This window comes from Otolemur garnettii, unplaced genomic scaffold (assembly GCF_000181295.1).
Source record: "Otolemur garnettii isolate 467f Iridium unplaced genomic scaffold, OtoGar3 scaffold00028, whole genome shotgun sequence".
In the NCBI taxonomy this organism is placed as follows: domain Eukaryota; kingdom Metazoa; phylum Chordata; class Mammalia; order Primates; family Galagidae; genus Otolemur; species Otolemur garnettii.
In genome coordinates this window covers 18,658,312-18,682,612 of record NW_003852423.1, presented here as the reverse complement: position 1 = coordinate 18,682,612, position 24,301 = coordinate 18,658,312, and the positions used below count along the sequence as shown (strand labels likewise).

General features: G+C 39.7%; 1 protein-coding gene across 1 annotated transcript in view; it reads left to right on the top strand.

Annotated features, from left to right (window-relative positions):
• The window catches only part of ELMO1 (engulfment and cell motility 1), a 551,882-nt gene that overhangs the window by 183,427 nt on the left and 344,154 nt on the right, over positions 1–24,301 (top strand). The window contains exons 7-10 of the mRNA XM_003788592.3: positions 1,092–1,127; positions 12,551–12,650; positions 19,845–19,996; positions 22,494–22,572. Coding sequence (XP_003788640.1) covers positions 1,092–1,127; positions 12,551–12,650; positions 19,845–19,996; positions 22,494–22,572 — 367 coding nt within the window. The remainder of the gene's footprint in view (positions 1–1,091; positions 1,128–12,550; positions 12,651–19,844; positions 19,997–22,493; positions 22,573–24,301) is intronic.

Sequence of the window (24,301 nt, the reverse complement as noted above, 5' to 3'; positions counted from 1 at the left end):
GGCAGGTGAAGGGTAGAGAAAGAAAAAGATCTCTTTATATATATTTTTTAACACTTTGCATCTACCGTTTTACCAAAGACTAAATTTAGTCTTCAGGTGGACATTTGGGTTTTTGAAGTGATTACATTCTTTGTGGTTGAGAATATGAAACTTCTGAAGAACAAAGCCATTCACTAGCAATTTATTAGGTCCCTACTCTGGAATTACCAGACACTAATTACTTATAGCTCAGAGCCCTTCCTCAAGGAACTATAAAGGGATGTCAGAAGGCTTCTAGCTGTGGCAAGCAGAGACAGGTGCCACTCACGTCTGGCTGAGGAAGGGAAATCAGACGTCAGGGAGAGTTCCCAGAGGAACCTAGAATGAGGGGAGTTTGGAATATAATTTACTTTCTTGGACAAGGAGGGAAACAATATTATTTAGTAATACAGAGAGAAGAGCACATTCAAAGCAGAGAGATTGGCAGACTCGGGAAATGAGGGGTGGTTTGACCAGGTAGAAGCACAGATTTATTTTATCTCGTTTTTTTTTTTTTTCCCAAAGCATAATTGTCCTTTCTTCCAAGCAGATTTGTCTATTCCAGGCTACCATTCTAGAGTCCCAGTCTTGGGCTTTAATACTACAGCAGTGTCTCACTGCAAAGACGTAGCCGTGTTTCCTTCAGAAGAAATGATCTTTCTTAAAGAAAAGAGGAAGTACAATTAGTGGAACATTTTGCTAAAGAAAGTTAATAAAATATTTTTAATGGTCCAGTTTGGCTTACCTTTTTTATGGAAAATTTTCCACTCTTACTCCTGGAGGACCCCTTCCCTGGACATCTCCCCATTCCCTTCCAAATGCGCCGTTCTTGTTGATGGTACTAGTTGCAACATTCAGTAGGTTGGTGACAGTAGCTTAATCCTGATCTTTTGATGATGTATCGCTAAAAATACCAATTTATTATTATGTTTTGAAGTGGCTAAAGTTTTTTTACTTCATAGCATTACATCTGTCCTATAGCTAATCCTGAATTTTCATCAGGATATATTCTTTATGTAAGAATCATTGCTTTCACACATGCTCCTTACATGGTTGTTTTTTAAATTTTGCAGACGATACCAGAAATTGCAGAAGATTATGAAGCCTTGGTAAGAATTTGTGATCAATTAATATTGATGATTTGATACTTTCTTCTTCTCTGCATAATTAAATCCTGTCCTCTGCCTGATTGTATAACTATGCATCTAGATATTTTGACTAAGTGAATATTTTTTGTTTTCTGCATGATATTCATATATAAATGGGTTCTTTAAAAATTCATTTTCCTTTTCTTTTTGCTTTTCAGTGGAAAGGGTATTTTATGTTTGTAACCATCAAATGATCACATCAGGATTGCTATCCTGCTTCTGCAGTAATGCTAACCATAATTTTATGTATTACTTTAAACAAAACTTTCTTTTTTACGGCCTATGTAATGTTCAAAGTCAAACGTCTTTGATTTTCTTCAATGGCTCAGAAAGAAAAAGATCCACATTTAAAAAAATATTCAGGATTGACGTATAGAATGAAAATTACTTACCTCAAGTCTGGGAAAATGTTGGATCACCTATCTATCAAGTGAATTGCAGGATAATTGTGTCTGGAGATCTCAGAACTTCTTTCTTAGAGTTTTCCCTTGGAAGTGCCTTTCTTATCCACTGAATAGGTGAGTCTAAATTCTATCTAACAAACTGTTTGAAGTAGGCTGAACATATCTCCACGGTGCCAAGCTGTTAAGCAGATAATTTCAGTTTGAGGAAGAAGACTGACCAGCATCTCAAAACAGGAGCCCTGTTTTTTAAGCCTTTGGAGAAAACCCTCTTCCCCTTCAATGTACTGTAGTATGATACTGGTCTCAAATCATTCATCTTTCTCTAGTCTTCACGAATAGAAAAAGTATTGGTTGCAGGAACAGCCAAAACCAGTCCTAATAAAGTAGAAAGCAATGTTGAGTTTCTAGGCTAAAGCTTCTTAAATTTTATTTTGATATATTTAATGCACTTCATGGGTACTAGCATCTCAGCATTTACACTCATTATTTCTAATCCATACTTACATCCACCAAACAAGATCAGTATTTCCTTGGTTTACAACAGTGGTTCTCAACCTTCGTAATGCCGTGACCCTTTAATGCCTTTCCTCATATTGTAGTGACCCCCAACCATAGGAAGGTTGAGAACCACTGGTTTAAAAGTTGAAATGAGACGGAAGAGATACAATTCAATCCTGTTTCATCCAACAGAGAAAAAAATATGTTCTCTTTGCTAACATAGAGGAATTTTGGGCTCCATATTCAAAATAATTCCTCAAAAATTTGGCTATCGGTAGTTTTAATTTTTTGGTATATAAGGGTGCTGGCCAGTTTAACTATGGTTAATGATTTCCTTTTGTTAATCATAAATAAAAATCAATGGCCAGGGTCTTTGTTATGGTAACGGCAGAGTACCATAATCAAACTAACAAGCACAGATAACAATTATAAAGACTGCACAAAATAAACTCTTCCAAGGGACTGAATAGCAACACAAAGAAGGCAGAAAGTAGAAGGAATCAACCCTTAAATGAACAGATGGGAATTGGATGAGATATGTGTGTGTTTGTTGCTCTTTGCCTGAGAACACCTGCTCATCCAGGTAGGATAAGGTGGCAGAAAGCTTCAGACTTTAGTAAGATACTAAGAGGACATAGTTTAGGGCTGGCCTAACAGCTAGCTAATTAGGGAGAATTCATGGAAGAGGGGAAGCTCAGAGGATGTGAGACCCCACAACTACATGTAAATTCTGACCAAATCCTTTGCTCATCACTGAAGTGTGGATACACTTGGGTATGTGAAAACCCCAGGGGACCTGGCCAAAACAGCAACTAGAAATGAAAGAATTGAACGGAGGGCTGTCACTCACTGAACAGTTTGGAGTTTAATTTCCTGCCAGAACAAAAATCAGCACTCTTCAGGGGAAGAAACCTGAATGCTGAGCCTTGGCAACATTTTATTCACAATGTCTAGTATGCAATAAAAAAATTACTAGGTGTACATGTATGAGGAAATAGAAAAGGGAAAGCCACTGATAAGGGGGGAAAAGCAGGTAGTGCAAACTGACCATGAGATGCCCAAATGTTGGTTTTAACAAATGAAGGTTTTAAAACAAATTTTATAAATAGCTGGGTGCAGTGGCTCACACCTGTAATTCTAGCACTCTGGGAGGCTGAGGTGGGAGGATTGCTTGAACATAGGAGTTTGAGACCAGCCTAAGCCAGAGCAAGACCCTGTCTCTACCAAAAATAGATAAAAAAAAAAAAAAAAAAAAAAAAAACCTAGCCCAGGGTTGTGGTGGGCACTTGTATTCCCATCTACTTGGGAAGCTGAGGCAAGAGGACCACTCGAGCCCAAGAGATTGAGGTGTCTATGAGCCTTGATGCCACCCCACTCTACCCAGGGCAGTGGAATGAGGCCCTTTCTCATAAAACAAAACAAACAACAACAAAAAACCCGCACATTTTTAAAAATCAATATGTTAAAAGACTAAAGAAAAGGATCAGTGTAGTGAATGCACAGATCTTGAGTCTTAACTGATAAATAAGAACTACAAAGAGTAACAATACAAATTATTAAACTGAAAAATATAATAAAGGAAAATTTAAAAGGAAAATTTATTCTGTGTGGGTTGAAGATGCCAAAAGAAGAGACAGTAAACTTAGATGGATCAGCTTACTGTAAGTTAGACTTTAGCTTTACAAATGCAAACTATGTAACTTAATGATATGTACCCTCAGATGAATCTGAAGAAAAGGTATGTTGACAATTAAAAAATAAAAAGATAGGTCAGCATATTTTACCCAATCTAAAACATAGATAAAATGAGTAATGATCACATGGCCTATGAGATAACAACAAGCAGAACAATGCATCAAATGCATTTAATCAAAGTCCCGAGAGGAAAGAGAAAAGAATGAGGCAAAAAATATTTGAGGAAATAATGATAGAAAATATTGGTAGAAAAATATGAAGGAAATTCTTTTTTTTGCTGGGGCTGGGTTTGAACCTACCACCTACAGCATATGGGGCCTGCACCCTACTCCTTTGAGTCACAGATGCCACCCATGAAGGAAATTCTTTAGATTCACACCATCTTCTAACTGGATAGAAACTGGGATCTATGGGATGTGCCTGAGTGAGAGTGAGACCCTAACTCCTAAAAAAATGGAAAAACCCAGCTGGGTGCTGTGGCAAGTGCCTGGAATCCCAATGGCTTCCGGAGGCTGAGGCAGTGGGATGCCCGCAGCCCAAGTCTGAGGTTGCAGGGAGCTGTGAGACCATCACACTCTTCTCAGAGACATAGAGTGGGACTGTGGGTCAACAACAGCAAAAAAAGAAACTGGGATCTATAAAAGGTATGAAAAATACTAGAAATTGTAAATGTGTGGGTAGCTACAAAAGACAAAATATGGTTTTCTTTCCTTCAAACTTCTCAAATTAAAAAAAGAAGTATCAAGCTAAAATTATAATGCCATTTGGTATGGTTTGTAACATATGTAGCTATAATGTGTATGATAGGAAGAATACAAAGAACGGGAGTGTGAAAGAAATGGCACTACAGCAAGATTCCTCTTGTAAAATCTTCCCTTTCAGTACACATTAATATGTCAATAGTGCACACTGTAATCCATAGAGTCACAACTAAAAAGTTAATGCAAAGGAGCAAAATTCAAAGGAGGAATTAAATTGGACTACTAAGATATACTTGACTAACCCAAAAGATGGTAACAAAAGAGAATAGATCACAAAACATACTGGAATACATAGAAAATAAATAACAAATTGGCTGACTTACATTTATTTAAATCACTACATTAAACGTAAATGGATTAAGCACCCCTATTAAAAGGCTTAGATTGTAGATCAAATTTACAATGTGTGACTCAGCTCAGCTCTATACAGTTTAGAAGATATGTACCATAAATATAAGGGCAGATGTAGTTTGAAAGTAAAAGAATGGAGAAACATACTTACTGCAAATGTTACTAATGATGAACCTGAGTAGTTTTATATTAATAATAATTAATAAGACTTGAAGACAATATATTATCAGAGATAAAGAGCAATAATGAAAACAGAAGACATAAATGTCTTTTTAAAATTTTTTTTAGAAGACATAAATGTTAAAGGCATGCATGTAATAATAAGACTTCAAAACACGTAAAATATGAACTGACAATTAAAAAGAAAAGTAGATAAACTCATCATCATTATTGGAGATTTTAACACCATTCTCATCTAACGGATAGGAATACTAGGTAAAACCAGTAAGAATATAGAAGTTGATATCAACACTATCAGTAGTCTTTTCTTAATTGTAATTTTTAGAGCATCACACCCCCAAATAGTAGAATAGATATTTTTTTCAAGTACAGGTAAAATATTCATCAAGGTAGACCTTATGGTGGGCCATAGTTAATCTCAGGAATTTTGAAATGATGAAATTATAGAGATTATGTTCTTTGAGAACAGGAAATCCAATTAAAGATCAATAACTGCAAAGTAGCTGAAAGCCTCATATGTTTAGACATTAGAAAACACACTTTCCTATTACCCAGGAATTGAGGAATAACCCAGTTGAAATTACCAAATACTTTTAACTGAATGGTAATGAAAACATACCAAAATCTGTGGATCAGCTAAAGCAGTGCTTAGAGTGAAATTAATACCCCTAAATTCCTATTTTGGAAAAGAATAACAAAGATTATTGTCTAAGTTTTTACTTAAGAAGCTAGGGGAACAAATGAATAAAGTAGAAGATAATAAAAGAATTTAAGAAGAGAATAAAAAGAGCAGCAATTGATGACACAGAAAAGAAATAAATAATAGAAAAACTAAAGCAAAAAATTGATTATTTGAAAATACTTATTAGGAATGAAAGAAGAAATAAATTTAAATATTAACACCAGTAGTGAAAGAGGGGATATCACTATAGGTTTATATGAAAAGGAAAATAAAGGAATATTGTGAATTATTTCATGACAGTAAGTGTAAAGTTTTAGATGAAATTGACAATGGCCTTAGAAAACAGAAATTACCCAAATGTATTGGCTGTGGAAACATATGGCTTTGATCTTCTTTCAAGAAAAAAATTGCTGCTCGGTCATGAGGTGGGCAATTAGCTGACAGTTTCCTTAAAGATTTGTGGCAGCTTTTAAATCCAGGCCACACTCAGAGGCAGGCCCTAGGCTGTGCACATGGTGAGGGCCTGCTCATTTCTACATGTGTGGGACTCCTCAAACAGGCAGAGCTTCCCATGGGGTGAATTCTGTCAAATAAATGCAATCAAACAATGTATTAAAACATTTGGACCAATATGGGTTTATTTCAGAAATGGTTTAATATTTGAAAATGAATCAATGTGACTCAGCATTTAACAAAGTAAAGGAGAAAACCTAAAGAGAAAAATCGTAATAAAGAAAAAACATTTCATAATATCCAACACCCTTCATGATGTTCTCAGCAAGCTAGGAATAGAGAGAACTTCTTTAACTTGATAAAGCTTCTATGCAAAACTCATCATACTTAATGTTGAAAGACTAATGTGTCCTACCCTAAGGATTGATAATAAGGCAAATATGTTTGCTTTCTGCATTTTTTTTTTTTTTTGAGACAGAGTCTCACTCTGTTGCCTTGGGTAGAGTGCTGTAATGTCATAACTCAGCAACCTTAAGCTCTTCAGCTCTAGCGATTCCCTTGCCTCACCCTCCCAAGTAACTGGGTCTCTCAGTAAAAATACCTACCACATGTATTTTTATTAGAGACAGGGTCTCTCACTCTTGGTTTGGCTGATCTTGACTCCTGAGCTCAGGTGATCCATGGACTTGGCCTCCCAGAGTGATAGGATTACAGGCATGAACTATGGTGCCTGGCGTGCTTGCTGCGTTCAACGTCCTATGCAAATTCTTACATTGTAATAACTGAAGAAAGAAATAAAAAGCATAATATCAGAAAGGAAGATGTAAAACCACCTCTATTCATAGAAGACATTATTGTCTATGTAGAAATTCCTAAAGAATCTTCAGAGGAACTGCTACATACAATTGAATTTAGCAAGGATTCAGCATATAACATCAATATATTAAAAACAGATGTATTTTTATATGCTAGCAGCAAACAACTGGAAAACAAAATTTAAAAATTTCCATTTACACAGTGCCAAAGTCATAATTTCTTCTTAGGAATAAATCATGGTTTGTTTTTAGAAATAAATTCAGCAAGAGATACGTGATGTCTGTTTACTGAAAAATAAATAAATAGTGAGAGAAATGAAAGAAGACCTACATAAGAAGGGGAAATACCATTTCATGGGTTGGAAGACAAAATATTGTAAGGCTAGCCATTCTTCCCCCAGTTAATTTATAAGTTCAATGAAATATCAATTCATTATTTTTTGAACGAATTACAAGGTCAATCCTAATGTTTAATTGGAAACGTGTAGCCGAAACAGTCAACAGTAAAGTTAAAGAATTTTATTAACTGACTTCAATACTTATCATAAAGTCAGCTGTTAGGACAGTCTGATACTGGCTGATCAGGAAATCTACTGATAAGGAAATGGACATTGGATCAATGCAATAGAATGGAGCCCAGCACTTAAATTTCCAACAAAAGAGCCAGAAGAATTTTTGCTGATTCTGAAGGCTAAAGGGAATGTCTCTTGAGTGATCTAGAAATTCATACCCTTCAATGTATGAAAATTTTGCCCCTCCCTAGAAGAAAATATGTGTAAAAACTCAAATGGCAGAGAAGAACTATAGCCATTAGCTTTGGCAATAAGGGATCTATTCTGTACAATTTGATAACTTTAAACGTGGCCTTTATGTTCATCTTTTCTCTAATTCTTTGCCAGCCTTACCGCTCCCTGGGAACATTTGGAAGGACTATTCTTTTATAAAATTAGCAGCATAAATTTACAGGCTTGTTTCGAGATTGGCTAGATTTTGTTGGAATGAAGATGATCTCTACTGTTGATGAGAAACATTTATTTGAATCCTTCCAGCACACATGGTGTGTTGGCTGTGACAGTGGCTTTCTACCAGTATGTAGTTTGCGGTTGACTTAATTTGTAGCAGCCAGAACTGCAAAATCTTTAGCCTAACACTTTACAAAAAGAAATAACCCAAACAAATAAAAATGTTCCTGAATGTACCATGTGTTTGCTTCTTATCTGTAATAGCCTTGATCTTCCATACCCAGAGGTGGAACCTGCTTCCTTCTGCTCTCCCTCTCTGGAGCCTGAATCACTCCTCTCAGAGGGGAAACAGAATCTATGTCAGGGTTCAGTAAGCTCTGTTATAACTACTTCATTTGAAAGAGGTGATTCACTCTCTTGATTTGGAACATAATAAAATTTTAGCCTGACCATCATTCCTTGTCACTGAGGATTTGAAGTTCAATCTTGAAAACGTTCTTCCTCATGGAAAACTCCTATGTCACTCAGCGACTAGTCATAATGAATTACGTATGTTATATACAGAATATATATACACACACAGAGTATATTTATATATGTGTATTTTTGATATATGTATGTGCATTATATATAAAATAGTATTGATAGGTTGGGGAAAAAGCTCAGTTGTGCTGAGTGCATGACAAGAAAAAAGATTCTCTAGGCCAAGATTAGGATATAAAAGTATAGACTTTATTTTGTATTTTAGGAGGAGAGAGAGGAAGTGAGAGAAGGGAAGGTGGAGTGAGGGAGGGAAAGAGAGACGGAAGCAGAGAGCAGGGAGACGGCCTGGGCATCCCGAAGGAAGAAAAGGAACAGTGCCCATCCTGAGATCTAGTGGGCAGTCGCCCCCCTGCCCCTACCCCACTAAGGGGACAAAAAGTAACTGTCATCAAGTTAACCAGGTATTGTGAATGCGAATGCTGTGTCCGTTTTTTCTCTGGCAGTATTGAAGACAGACATTTTTTCAGGTGTTCCCAACCCTGAGGCGTGATTGTTCATATTCTCGTGTTTGTTGGGGACACGCAGGAATCACATAAGGCTGGAACAAATTCTAAAAGGCAAAGGAGCTGGTGAAATATAAAGAGAAAGAATTTACATTTCCTCTTGGCCTGTTGGGATCATCAACTGGTTTATGAAAACAAATGCATGGGGTGCCCAGCAAAAGAATTTGTAAGATTCGTATTTTACTGATACTAGCAAATTATAGGATTTGGTATTTTCCCATTATTTTTGTAATTTTTGCAAGGCTGCCCCTTTCAATGATTATATGATATTAAAAAATAATGCATATAGGTTATATTACATAATTCTTTCTTTCTACCTCTCTAGTATGTTATTATGATAGATAGACCAAGAGCACTGTCCTTCCTCTGAGCTCCTTGGTTGGTGTCTAAATGTGAAGAAGCCTTTCTCTCATTTGCCCTAATGAATAATTGCAGAGCTCCACCTGCAGTCTCGGAAAGAGTACTCCATCTCTTGGACAGCCATAAGAGATTGAAATCCTGGCCCCAAACCAACCTGGAGATTTCAAAACCAAATGATACTCTGCCTCCTCCTCTCCCCATTTTCCCCAAGGCCAGAGGCGTCTGTAGACAGAGTCCTGGAATATTTCAGAGGAGATTGACTGTCCCCAGATGTTGCTCAAGCCATTTGGATTAGGGTTGCACTGAGCAGGTAGCTCGGGAGCAGAGTCCTTTTGCTTGATATATTAGAGAGCATAAATGTAATGTATCTTTTGATTTTAAAGCAACTGAAGAAGATGAGTGTCCTGTGCATTCCCTGTGTCACATGGCTAACTGGGAACTTGGAGAATTTGGTTGCAATAGCGTGCGCTCCTCTGCCGCTGCCTGCTCCATGGGTTGTCCTGGCTGACGTCACCGAGGCTGGGTTTTCACTGTTAGAGGCTGTAGGTGCTCCTCTCCCATGGAGTGCCTGTGAAAATCTGTTAGCGTGTAATGTCCTTCAGCCTGCTGGGTATAAGCAGATGTCAACTATTAGTTATCATTTGGCTGTTTTTCTTCTTTTTAAGGAAAAAAAAAAAAAGAGCTAATATTGCTTACTACTAATGGTATATATTGTTATGTAATAATGTTTTCACAGTAATATTTGTGCTTATTCTATTAATAAATCCTTAGTCTATTAATAAATGGATTTAGTCTATTAATAAATCTTACTAGTTGCTTTTATTATCTGGTTCCTATTTCCTGAGGCAATCTTTCTTTCTTTCCTTTCTTCCCTCCCTCCTTCCCTCCCTCCCTCCCTTCCTTCCTTCCTTCCTTCTCTTTCTTTCTTTTCTTTTTCAATCAGATACTTGGATTTTCTTGACTCGATTAGACTCTGTAGAAAGACTCATTCTCCAATTTTCATTTAACCTTTCTCACTGCTCTTTTTAACCCATTTGTAACCTGTCTCATAGTTTATTTTTTCTTTTTCCTTCAAATGCGTTTGTGGTTTCTGGTCTGGCATTTCTTTTTGACGCATGATCCTTTGATGCCACCTAGGGGCACCTGTGAGATTGGGATTGCCCGCATGCAGCTCTGAAAAGACAAGTGGTGTTAGCTGCTTTTCCATTTGGCCTGAGAGATTCGGCTTTCCTTGCATTTTTTTTTCTTTCTGGTTCTAAGAACAGAGAATGCTTGTCAGAATGAAGGTGAAATATTTGAAAATCATGGGCTTCATCCATCATTTTAAAATATCCTTTTGCATGGTGATAACAGCTAACATTAACTGGCTCCTTGCTATTCACTGCACAGTGCTCAGAAGGTTTTAAGTGTGTTAGTGTGTTTTCTCCAACAATCTGAGTCAGGTATCACCAACACCGCCATCATTGTGGTCATCTCCATTTTTAATAAATGATCAGACTGGAGCATGAAACGGTGGGTGATTTGTCCTCTTAGAGCTGGAAGGGAAACCTCTGCTCTCTGGCTCCAGAAGCTACCCACTTAGCCATTCCTGTCTCGTTTGTCCCATCCCCTCTGGTCCCTGAAGCTTTTGGTCATTGTCCTTCCCCGAGGCTGCTTCTCCTTTCATAGATTCCTTTCAGCATCCCAATTCCTGAGATGATGCAGATTTTCAAAGGTCGTTTTTGGGCTGAATACGACAGTAGGAAGAAGGGGACTTGAGGATCTGTTTTCTATTCTACTAATTAAAAATAGATGAGAAGATACAATCTAAATATGCTGGAGACTTCATAGGGTAGCAGTGATGGTATGAAAGCTCCAGATTAAAAATCACAATAATCAAATTTATTTTTAAGAAATTGGGCATAGGAATCAGTGCCGTCATCATATAACACAGTGTAGAAATCCTGACAGCCATAAGGTAATACAATTGAGAGAGAAGATTTATCCTTGAAGGTTTTAAGTTAATGTTTATGATGATGATAATTTATCATAAAGGTGAGTGTCAGTGAACGATTCTGAGGGTCTAAGTGTCTGTTAAAATGTTGTCTTGAGGGCAGCACCTGTGGCTCAAAAAGGGTAGGGCGCTGGCTCCATATGCCGAAGGTGGCAGGTTCAAACCCAGCCCTGGCCAAAAAAAAAAAAAAGTGTTGTCTCGAAAGCACTAGATTCTGTGTGATAAAGTCCTAGGTGGAACTATTTCTGATGGGCAGTTCTTTCATTGGAGGCCCCCAAATCTCTATCAGGATTTCTAAACATTATGGTCATAATATAATGTGGTTGAAATAATGTTAGCCCTTTATATGGAGTCACGATCTCCATAGATATTCCATAAAAGCCATTAACTAAAGATCACGTGCTGACCAGTGTAACACAAGTGTGTGTGTTCACTCATATGTGGTGTGTTTGCGTCTGGGTATATACATAGTGGTGTCTGTAGACCCTTGAATCCTTTCCAAAGTGCTAATTCTCTTAATAGAATTATTTTTACTTTTCCCATTTACCCGTGGATAATAAAAGAAGCCCATTGTCTTCCCTGGGCTGCCCTAACTTTGATTCCCTGAGAGGCTTTGCTTTTTAAGGTATCATTTACTAAGTGCTCTCATATGTAACACACATCATAAGGTCCTCTGGTTCCACCAGCAGCCGTGTGGTTAAATAGGTATCACTACCCACTTTTTCAGCTGAGAAAACAAGGGCTCAGGGAGGGTAAGTGAATTGCCCCCAGTGACCCAGCTGGCCAGACTGAGTCAGTGTGAATCCAGGTCTGCTCCATGTGGAAGTCCTGCCTGATCTCAGCGATGCTGCCTGCCCCTTCCTGTCGCTCAGGCTAAGGAGGAGTCAGCCCTCCGAAGTAGCTGGGACTACGGGCACTCATCACAATGCTTGGCTAGTTTTTCTATGTTTAGTGGAGACAGGGTCTCGCTTTTGCTCTGGCTGGTCTCGAACTCCTGAGCTCAGGTGATCCACCTGCCTCGGCCTCCCAGAGTGCGAGGATTACAGGTGTGAGCCACTGTGCTTGGCCCAAGCATCTTTTCAAATTCTGCTCGTGTTCACTTTCGCAAAACTTTCTTGCGTCTGTGTCTTGCCTCATGGTCAGCTTTGGGGCTCATGCCTCTTGTACCCACTTCTGTTTTGCAGCTTTGGAGACATGCTGTCCTTCACCCTGACAGCCTTCGTCGAGCTGATGGACCATGGCATAGTGTCCTGGGACACGTTTTCTGTGGCGTTCATTAAGAAGGTAATGCAGATTGTGCTTCCTGGGCTTAATGGATGTCCTTCTTTCATCAGCTGTGTTCTCTGCTTTGAGGATATTTTATTATTGTTTCCTTTTTTGATAGTATTACAAATGAGGGGTCAGGATACCCAAATTCTCTATGCAAATGATATTTTGTCCTCATGGGAATGATAAGGGACTGCATGTGAGGACCCATAGCTCTGGGAAATCAGTGTGTCACATTGCTAATAACTGCACAAGTGTCTGATTCCCTGTGCATGACTCTGATGGTCTCTAGAGTTGAGCAGAGTCTTTAATGTTCTTCTTGAACCTTTCATCCTCAACGTGGTGTTTCTGGAAAGGGAAAGAGGCAACGTATAGAGAGGTTTGAAGCGGGGATACATGAGGAGGCACACCGGGGCCGGGCATCCTGGGCAGAGGGAGCCTGTGCACTCATGGTGTGACGAACATCTCAGACCTCAGCCAGTTCCGCTGACTCCTCCTTTGGGAAGAACCTAACAACGGTGGATCTGGTGTGGGGAGAGGGCAGAAGAGCCCCTATCATGCCCTGCAAAATAAATATAGGTCTACCAACTTCTGTTTCCATTTTTCTGACCAAAGAGAAATAGTCCTGATCTTCAGAATCTTAAATGTAGTATTGAATCATAAATGATTTCTAGTTACGTACTTATTTTTTTCCTCCCTTTGAATTTCTGAAATGAAATGATTTATAAATGTTTTGGCATTTCCACCCCCTCACCACTGTGTTAGGAATATAGAGATGTTTGGAATTCACAAGTTTATTTTATGAGTATAGATGACTGGGAAGGGTTATCTAAAATAAAGTATTTCAGTGAATCTGTGCAAGCTGGAAAATCAAAGCAAAGTCCAGCAAGGTTCACTTGGAGTTTAAATCCTTTTATTTTGGAATAGCAGCGAAGTTGCAAAAAAGTGACACAGAATCTTCCGTATACCTTTTATCCAGCTTCCCCAATGTTAACATTTTGCATAATGATAGTACAGCTGTTGAAATTAAATAAATTAGCAGGGGTGCAATCCCTTCATTTGATTTCACTGTTTTTCTGCTAATGTTTTTCTCTGATTAAGGATCAGATCTAGGGTCCACATTGAATTTGGTTGTCACATCTCTTTAGCCTCTTCCAATGTGTGACAGTCCCTCAGTTTTTTCCTTGTCATTCATGACTTTGACACTGGCCAGTTATTTTGTAGAATGTCCCGAGTTTGGATTTGTCTTATATTTGCCTCGTGGTTAAATGAAGGATGGGTCTGCGGTTTGGGGGGAAGTGCTGGGGAAGCAGTGGTGCGTCCTTCCCGGGCACCCCTGCCCCGGTCCTTGCTGTCGGTTTCTCTTCTTGGTGGTGATGTTACCCCTGGGGACTTGGCTGAGGTGGTATCTGTTCGGTGCCCTCCCTGTGAAGTTACTGCTTTTCTTCTTGAATTAATCAGTATCTTGGGGGAAATGCTGCCTTGAATTGAAGGGCATCAGGTAGCCCAAGGCCGTCCAGTGAGGGGCTGGGATTGGAGGCCTGACAGGTTGCATGCCTGCTGTATATTGCGTGTTTATTTAAGATAAGGGCTTTCTTGACATACCACTGGACACGTTTTGCTTATAGCCAAAGGAATCATAGAAGACACACCAAAAAGGAGTAAGCGGCTTTTTGCCTAGTGGCATAAATTGCTAAACAGAAAAGAATCTATTATAGATGTAAAAGCCGACAAAATTGCTATGATTGTAAAATGCCTTCCTTAGGTGGTGGCCAGGAGTGTACATGATAGATTCGGAGCGCAGACAATGAATTGCTATGTTCTGTCTCCCTAAGATAAGTTCTAGAGAAGCAAGTCCGAACCTGAAGATACTGGGGTTTATGGATTTTTTTACACTAGGCAAAATTTTTACTCTTTGTGAATTTCTAGCAGGCCTTCTTTTCCACATCCAAATTGCCCTGCTGGTCTGTTATTAGAGCCTCTTTTGCTGTAGAATGTGGCAATGATGTTGTGCTGAATGTGAATTCCTTGAAGTTATGTTGTCCTTTCACTGACATTAGCTCTTTTGATTCCCAACAGCAATCCTTTCCAGAACAGAACAGACAGTCTTGTTATTTCTGGTCAGGAGGCGGGGGGTGCAGTGGCTCGCGGGGTTGAGTGAGGTCATGGAGTGAGTGGGGTGTCCTTGGTTGCATGGTTCAGGGCTCTTTCCCAATTATCATGCACCTGTGATTTCTGAGTGTAAAAAGTGGTTCCCGGAGCCTGGTTTAGCCAGCACTGTCCCTTCCTCATCCCTCCCCGACCTTACCAGTAGAGTTAAGTGATTTCTTCTGTTCTCTAGTCCCCTGAGAGCTCCTATACGTCTCTCTGTCAGCATTTATCACATTGCTGTGAATTTTGTGTATCACAGACCATCTCTCCCAATAGATGGTTAACCCAGGAAGGCAGAAACACGGCTTCTTCCTGACTGTATCTATCATCAGAGCCTGGCACAGAGTAAGGGCTTAATACATTTCTGTGAAATGAAATTCGCCTAAGAACCACTAATAGCAAAAACATAACTTGAAGAAGAGAAGGCATACAGTGGTACTGTGTTTAAGTGTATTTTAAGTCTAATTTTGCTTATGAATGGAAGGGAATTGCCAAGCTGTGTTTCTTTAAATGGTGTCAGTAGTAGTCAGAGAGGATGACAGTAATTTAATTTTCTAACTACTTAAGAGTTTTCCTTCACTGAAATTAAATCAAGAATTACATTAAGTCTAACATAACAAAGATAAGCACTTTTTAAAGTGCTTATGAAATATTTTTAAAAAGCAACACAGTTCATTCCATGTCCTCATTCTTAGTCATTCTATTTTCATGCATTGCTGTCTAGAGATCCCTTATATGAATTTGAAAAATAGACATCAAGAAATTACTTAATTTTTTTGTAAGGTTAACCTTTTTTATTCATTAGCTGGACCGGATTCAGCACTTTGACAACCCAGGAATTGTATACAGGCAACTGTCTTTTAAATGAGGCTTTATCTCCACCAAACTCAACTAGGAAATGGGCTCACAAAAGCTGCCTATCTCTGTGGTCTAGAGTTGGCTTCCTATTAATGCCAAATTCATACCACTTGGGAGAAATATTTTTTCCCTGCCAGCCTCTATCTCCTCTATTACTTTATCTGTTGTGTTTTGTGAGGATCTAGATTCTAGTTTACACATTTTGGCTGCAACAAATAACATCGTTTCATAAACACTCTGAAACTTGGAATCCCTCGATGCCAATATATAATGTCATTGCTTTTTAAAGACTTGGCTACTCAAGGAGAGGGTAGGAAAACATGGGGAAGAAAAAAAGGGGAAAAAATAGAACTTTCTGTGTTGTGAGTCGGTTTTCCCCCAGCCAAGTATAACATCAGTGCCTTCTCTTGGAAGGAAACTTTCTCATAAATGCTCTTGAAATCTTAGCTGTGCAGGAGAACCTGGCTCACCCTGAAAATGTTTTTAGTGCCTGGACAAACATCCTGCCACTTTGGTTTAGAGACCTGAAAATTTTTTCCCCTTAAAAACTTGAGAGATTTACGGGCCTCTACTTGAATAATTTAAAATATGGGAGTGGAGCACCATACTTCCCGTGGTTCCATAGGTTTTGATCGCATGGGAAAATTTTAAGATTTTACTCTAAGTGATTCTAAGAAATCTTCATTGGATCATTGGTTCACTCCTGCCCTTAATAGTTACTTACATAGTCCTTTGTTTTATCTAGGTAACATTTTTCAATGAATGAAAGGAGATAATATATATGTGTATATGTGTGGTTATGTATATATGCATATCTATGTAAGTATATAATTATTGCTAACTCCTCTTAATTCTTATTCCTTGTGACATAGGCTGACGTAGGCTGGCTCACCTGTGTCAACCAAAAATGCAGTCATGGAACCGGGGGGAAATTGAAGACAAAGAAAATCGTTATTAATTTTTTGAGGGACAGAGAAAATTTAAATTTAACCAAGCAATCTCCCCAGCTTCTGTAGCTATACTAAGATCTATAGTTTTCAAACTGGACATAGAGAATGACATTTGTACATTCAGTAATTGGTACATTCACTGATAAGGAGTTTGTCTCGAGTTCTTTTGAGGAAGACAGTAATAATACATTTGTTTGGATTAGCCCCTGTGCCTTGGTTATTCATACTCATTATGTGAAAGTATGAGATCATTTAAGTGTCTGGTTAAAATCACTGACAAATTAGGCCCCCAAAAAAATGATTTGAAAAAGAAATGACTAGTAGCTGCTCCAGAATTATGCACAGGACACTAACAAACTGAGGATGTACTCTGTGTCCGGCAGGTACTTGGCTGGGTGTGTTACATAGAATGCTCATTATGTAACATGCTTTAGGATTGCTGAGATAATTGGATTCTGTGTGTCAAGGAAGAGGTAAATTAATTTTGGAGGATGCCTTCATGAAAATAAGGGATTTATTTCATGGGGAAGAAATATATTGAAATGGCAAATGGAAATGGAAATCCATGTACGTGAATACAAATATGCCTGAATGACAGCAAAGACCGTTATTTTGCCACCACTGAGCAAACCTGGAGAGTCGATGATTTGTAGATAACTTTCAAACCATTATAAGAAGGTGTACTTTGTATCAGAAAACATGGAAAGCTCTGATTAAATATTCTGAGAATGGAAATATTGCCGAAAGGATATTTATGGAAGTAGTGGGTAAATTTCCACTTGATGGAAAACTTGAACATAGAAGGGATGGAAGAAGATGGACCAGTGGGCTAATGTTGAGTGTATATGTAGAATATCAGAAAGGAGACATCTCAGGTGTATTCACGGATAGAAGACAGGGAGCTGGGCATACTACGTATTAATAACTAACGATCGCAGCTACTTGGAAAAGGGTAATAATTAGGAGGGAAGGAGTGGAAAGACAATGAGATTGATTTTTTTTACCCCACTGAAATTTAGCCGTTGTTGGAATATCCAAATGGAGGTATCCTTTTAGGTGCCAGGAGTAAGCATTTAATATACTTCATAGTATGTGGTCTTTTATCTCTATCTGCTAGACTATCAGGTTCTTAAAGTTACAAACTATGTGAATGGTGCTCATCTTTGTAGCTCCAGACCTGGAAGACAGTGCCGGCCTGTTTTAGAACTTAAATGAAGGAATTAATGAATAAATACTGACTGAATGAAAAGAGAGGATGGAGGGTGGAGGGAGATTGACAGTATCAGCAGCAGGGAAGTCTCTCTGGAGACCTAAGGCACATCCAGATTAAGGAAATGGAGACAAAAAGGGGAGCCAGGAGCGAGGAGGAAGTCAGTGGAGAGAAAAACCCAAGGATTGTCAGTGAAATTCTTTATGAGTTCTTCAGTTTCCTAATACCAGTGCCAAGAATTATGCTGAGATCATGAAGTGGTGGCGGGGGTAGGTGATGGTGGAGAAGTCAAGGAGTTTATACTCTGCTTAGAGAGTGGCCTGAGTTCTGATTAAACGAGGAACACAGTGTAATTGGACTTTTGTCAGGGAAAGATGGCTCTAAAGAAAGGAAAGTGGCCTTGCGTGGTGGATTTGGTGGACTGAGCAGACCGTGAGGACTAAGGCAAGGACTTGCCAGAGACGGTAAACATGGTCGGTTTATTAGCTCTGAGAGTAGTGAAAGCAGTTTTTTGAGAATCTTAAAATTCCCATATGTTTCCTACTGTTCATATATATTTGTTTTGAGACAGAGTCTCACTATATCGCCCTCAGTAGAGTGCTAAGGCGTCACAGCTCACCGCAACCTTCAACTCTTGGGCATAAGCAGTTCTCTTTCCTCAGCCTCCCAAGTAGCTGGGACTACAGGTGCCTGCCACAATGCCCAGCTGTTTTGTTGTTGTTGTCATTGTTGTTTAGCAGGCCTGGGCCAGATTCGAACCCACCAGCCGTGGTGTATGTGGCAGTACCCTAACCACTGAGCTCTGGGCGCTGAGCCCCTACTGTTCATGTTATAAAACAATGCCTTTTTAGAATGTAAAATCATGATGTCACTGTATTTCTTCACATAATTTATTTCCCACTGCCTGAGGTCCAGATGTATCTAAGGTTGGGAAGGTGTTGGTGTTTGCACCTCCCACCTCTGTTTTCACCAGGGTCAGTGAATTCGAGGGCATTGGGATGGCAACTGGGTGTTGCCATGGGTGCATTTACATTTTATCATGCGCAAGGGTGGAGAGGGGATAAGGAGAGGGGTCGATGGCACAACAGAAAGGGAGAAATCTCTGTTGACAGAAAGAAGCAGCAAGTATTCCCTTGTGATGGAACCAAGTTAATTTAGCTTCTAAGAAAGCAGTCATTATGTTGATATAATAATGGCCTTTTATTGTACGTTGTCAACAGACAGTAATAACTTTTAATGAAGCCCGTAAAATAAAACCTTTATGGTGCCCATGTGTTTGGATTGCTGTGATCCATTTTTCTCACCCTTATTTTATTTCCCTCTTACAATGTGATTTATTATGTTTGGGGCTTTAGTGATTAATTCCTTCGGGAATGTATTTTAGAGCTTAACGTCGTATTTTGACTTTTAGCACTACTAACTTAAACAATTCCCTCTTTGCTACATTTGGGAGAGATGAAAAGAATTTATTTTAACTGTAAGAAATCAGAAGAAAGCAGTTAAGAGTTTTTTTGTTTAGGAATAGCAGTGAGAGTGGCCAGTGACTGAGAAGTTGCCAGTTGAATTGTGTCCATGAGTGTGATTTGTGTGAGTCCCTTAAGAACACAAAAGCAACAAAATAAGGACATAAAAGTCACAGATTATGTGGATAAAGGAGCAACCTGGAATGGAAGAGGAGGGCTATTCGTATATGTTGAAATTACTTTCTCAGTCGGTATAACACATATGTCAAAATTGTCTGCCTTGGAAGCTGAAACTCAGAAAAATATTCCTGGAAAACCAGAAGGAATAATTCTTTAGAATTCTTATAGAATAAAAAAAAACCAAATCATTGAAATATAGAAATAACGTAGATCATGCTCTGTAATGATGTCAAGAACAGTCACTGACTTGATGCAGTTCTTGCTATTTTCCAGTGATTCCAGGTAACCTCAATGTCTGCTGTTTCTTAAATGAGGTTCCGATTTATTTTATTTGCTCCCTTTTCCACTTCTTTGCTCTACTTGGCATGAACGGTCAATTGTCTCCCGCTTGCATTTTCAGATAGCCAGTTTCGTGAACAAATCAGCCATAGACCTCTCAATCCTGCAGCGGTCCTTGGCTATTTTGGAGTCAATGGTACTCAACAGTCATGACCTCTACCAGAAGGTGGCGCAAGAGATCACCATCGGCCAGCTCATTCCACATCTTCAAGGGTAAGCGTGCTCCAGTGGCTCTGGGGAGGGGACATGTGTCGGGAATACAGCCACAATGATGCCCTAGGAAACACTCCGTGTTGGTTCAATTAAATGTGCAGTAAAAGAATCTCTCTTTGGCATGTAACCAAGTCATATGTTGCCCTGGGACGGCGTGGTGACTTCCCTCTGGCCCCTACCCCTTGGGGAGATGAGGTCCATGTTTGTCTCCAGCGGGGGCCCTTAGCAGGTTTTCAGTTTTGATGGCAGAGTTTATATATACTGGCAGAGTTTTACTTTTAATAAGATGAAATAGGGCAATTTGTTCTCTTAAGTTCTCAACAGACTCTTTCCTTAATCATGTAAGATAATGTTTCTTGCAATATAATGAATATCTTCCTAGTTAATTAGAAATTTTATGTTAGACATTTTGTAGTAAGAATTCTTTTATTTCTTTTTTTTTTTTTTTTTGGAGACAGAGTCTCATTTTGTCACCCTCGGAAGAGTGCTGTGGTGTCACAGCTCATGTCAACCTCAAACTCTTGGGCTTAAGTGATTGATTCTCTTGCCTCAGCCTCCCAAGTAGCTGGGACTACAGGTGTCTGCCACAACTCCTGGCTATTTTTAGAGATGAGGTCTTGCTCGCACTCAGGCTGGTCTCCAGCTTGTGAGCGGAGGCAGTCTACCCACCTCAGCCTCCCAGGATGCTAGGATTACAGGCGTGAGCCACTGCGCCTAGCCTGTAGTAAGAAATTTTAAAAAATTTATTTATATCATTATTTGTTTGGAGGCAGGAGGCTGACCAGCATTTAAAAATTCTTCCTTAGTTAGGCTCAAGGTGATCGTAATGACCTTCCTCTTTTATATTTGATAATATATACATAGATGGATATTTTTCCTAGTGGCTTGAACTATAAGGTGGAAGTGAGACAGCTGCCCCTGCAGCCTGTACTTGGAGCTGTTTCCCATCTTTCCTCCTGTCAGTAACTAGTAAGGTTGTCTCGGATGATACCAAGCTGAGACAGAGTCTTCTGTTTGGTGCTACTTTAGAAACTAAAGCAGTTTGGGTTGAGGGTGGCAACAAACAATTGTGGGCTGGCTTACACAAGAAAAGGAGTTATTGGAAGGATACTGGCGTGCCATGTAGAATCCAGAAACAACTGAAATGGCTAAGCCTTGAGAAGGAGAGAAACTGTGGCTTCCCTGGAGTCCTCAGGGACAGGTCTTTCCTCCAGCCTATTGGCTGGTGCTTAGAGGGACCCGACTCCCAACAGTTCACTCACTGGCTCTCTCGGTCACATTTGCAAATTCTCAAGGAGGAACCTGATGGACTCCTTTGGATTGGTGGTGCAGGGTGGGAGTATGTGTGTCTGTTTAACAGTTCTCTGAAATGTTCAGTGTTGTGTTTGTAATATTTGTTTGGAGGCAGGAACATGGTCCGCATTTAAAACTTTACTCCCAGAAGCTGTGGATTGTGGCCTCAGTAAAAGTTATCACATTCTTCAAGGTGACGATTTTGATGTGTAACCTCTGTAGAAATAAGACTTGTTCTACATTTTCCTGAATGTGAAATGAATTAACTTTACATTTTATATCTTTTCTCCAAATCTTAAAGGCACACATGTTCATTTACAAAGCACTTCACCAAGGTGGAGAGTTCATTATTCATCAAGCCCTGTGTGAAAGATTTCATGTGCATAATCTATTTTACCTTCAAAGCAGCAATCCCATAAAATAGTTGTGTTCTTGCCCATTGCAGATGAGGAAACTGTGTTTGGGGGATCCCCGTGAACTTATCCAAAGCCATACAGCCAGCCTGTGGTGAACTGGGTTTTGAATCCCATCCTGTCAAAGGTGTTCTAAGCAACATCGCTCCCTAACCGGCCTGATAAATTATCCCTGAATACAGTTTGCAGTCCACTCTTTGTTTATGTTTTGGATCCGTCCTTTTACTATTTACCATGTTAGAGCTGTGCTTCATTTAGAATTTCTAATTTCTTTCCAGTGAAAAGCAAATTTATAAACATAAATACCTATTCTTTTGGTTATTAAAAAGTTTCTATTTGGAAATAGATTTTTAGAATATGTAATATCATAGCCAGGGAGACAAAGTAATTTCCTTTAAATTAGCCCAGGGATGTGGTGACTTCTAGAACTATTTGCCAATACATTTTACGCATCACACAGAAAATTACACTGACCCATCCACACACATAACTCCTGCTACTGCTGCTACGATTCCCACCGCTCCTGGGTTCGTTTCTAATCCTAGTAGAGCAGAAGGCTGCCTATAATTCTGGGTGATCTTCACTGTGCAATATACTGTCCAGTTAGTAACGGTAATTGCACACCTACTGTGTTTCCAGCCTTGTGATGAGTGAAATGCGTTCTCTAGGCCCTGCCTTTCTCTCTGGCTTTTTTTTTTTTTGGCTGAGGGGGAGTGTAATTTTGAACCTCATTATGGTCCAACTCAGGGGTAGCCTCTTCTGACTTTCTTTATTGTCCTGTATCTTTACAGGCTGGATCAAGAAATCCAAACCTATACCATTGCAGTAATTAATGCCCTTTTTCTGAAGGCTCCTGATGAGAGGAGGCAGGTAAGTTGCATTTCTTTAGTCCTAAGATTGTGTCCGGGGCTGGGAACTTTTCGTGCAGAGAGCACCCTTTCCTTCCCACCTGGGGGACTTCTTGGGCCATGTTGCTGCTCTAGCCACAGGTGGGAGTGGCTGTGCTCTGCAGCTTGTAGCTGGCAATCCAGGTTGTTCCTGGCAATGCAAGATCCTTCACAATTCCACAGGGAAGTGGGTGGAAAGGGATGGCCTTGACTGGTGAGGGAGTGTCCCAGCAGCCCACGTCCCACTGTGGTGCAGGAGAGGTGGAAGCCCTGGGGATTTTCCATCATTTCGAGGGATGCTCACTAGGTTGAGTGAAGTGTTTCTTTGTTTTCTGGGTCGAGAAATTGAGACCCTAAGAAGTGTCACATTTTGTCCAGGAAAAGGAGGAAATGGAAAGTGAGAGGGCAGGAGGAGAAATATGCAGATTAATGCTGCTGGTCGAGATAACTTCATTCCTATGTCAGAGAAGCTGCTCTGCCAAATTTACTCCTGTGAGGATGTCCGGGAGGAGCAAGCAGTCTACTTTCCCTCAGTTTAAAAAGAGGCAGAAACCCTTAAACGTACATATCTGATACCTCTTAGGAGTCTTGTTTGTCTATAGACCCTTTCTTTTTTAAAAACTGGGGAAAGGACCATAACAGAGGATTAGGATGTGGAAGAAGTGGAATTCTGCCTTGTGAGAATTTAGCTTGCACTTCAAAATCCACTCGCAATTTTACTTAGCAATATACCATATAATGTGTTAACTCCGTCCCATTTAAAGACTTCCTTTAAAGACTAGGTAGAAATATGAGCTCTTTCAACTATTAGAAAGTGTGCTGGGGAGATCGACAGCAGTTACCAATGGAATGTTTTAGAAGCATTTAGATGGTGAACCTACTACTGAACACGGTGTCAGAAATTTTATTTTATTTGTGCATTACTGAGGATTTTAAACCTTGGTAATTGTAAACCTTGGCGACTAAATGTGAGGGATTCTGGGTTGTTTTCCATTAGAATTGCTTGCACATTCTGAGGTGGCTATGTTTGCACAAGGAGTGGGGTCACTTTCCAGTGACCTTATGGCACCTGCCCTCTATGAACCTGTATGGGAGGCGTGCTCTTAACCAGGCTGGATTTTGAAGGGTAGCTTTGCAGATCTGAGATGGGATCATGGATAGGGCTTCACATTTGATATTTTTATCTAAATACAGAGCTCATAGTAACTCCTAGGTAGCCCAGGAATTTCCCTGACCACTCTCACTGTGGGCAGGCATACGCATTCGAGGAGCTTGACCCTTCTACTGGTCACACCAATGACTTCTAGCCAAATCACCCACGTTTAGCTGAGTGTGGAGTGTGGGTTAAGGAAGGCTGCATTCTAGTCTCAACTCTTGGAAATTTCCTTTCCCCATCTGTGAAAGAAGAGGTTAGATTAGATGCAGTGGTTCTCAACCTTCCTAATGCTGCAGCCCTTTAATACATTTCCTGTGGGTCATGACCCACAGGTTGAGAACCACTGGATTAGAGGAAATGACAGTTCATGCCCATCCCAGGGGCTGTGGCTTCACTTGGGTCTCTGGGTCTATACATTTGTATAGACCCAGTTGTATTGCCATATACCACAGGACTGTTAAATTGTGGGATTCGACTCTCATGACCATGGACAAGTAGGGAATCAGGCACGCTCTGTACTGACTGCAGGCATTGATAACAAGGGAAGTGTAATGGA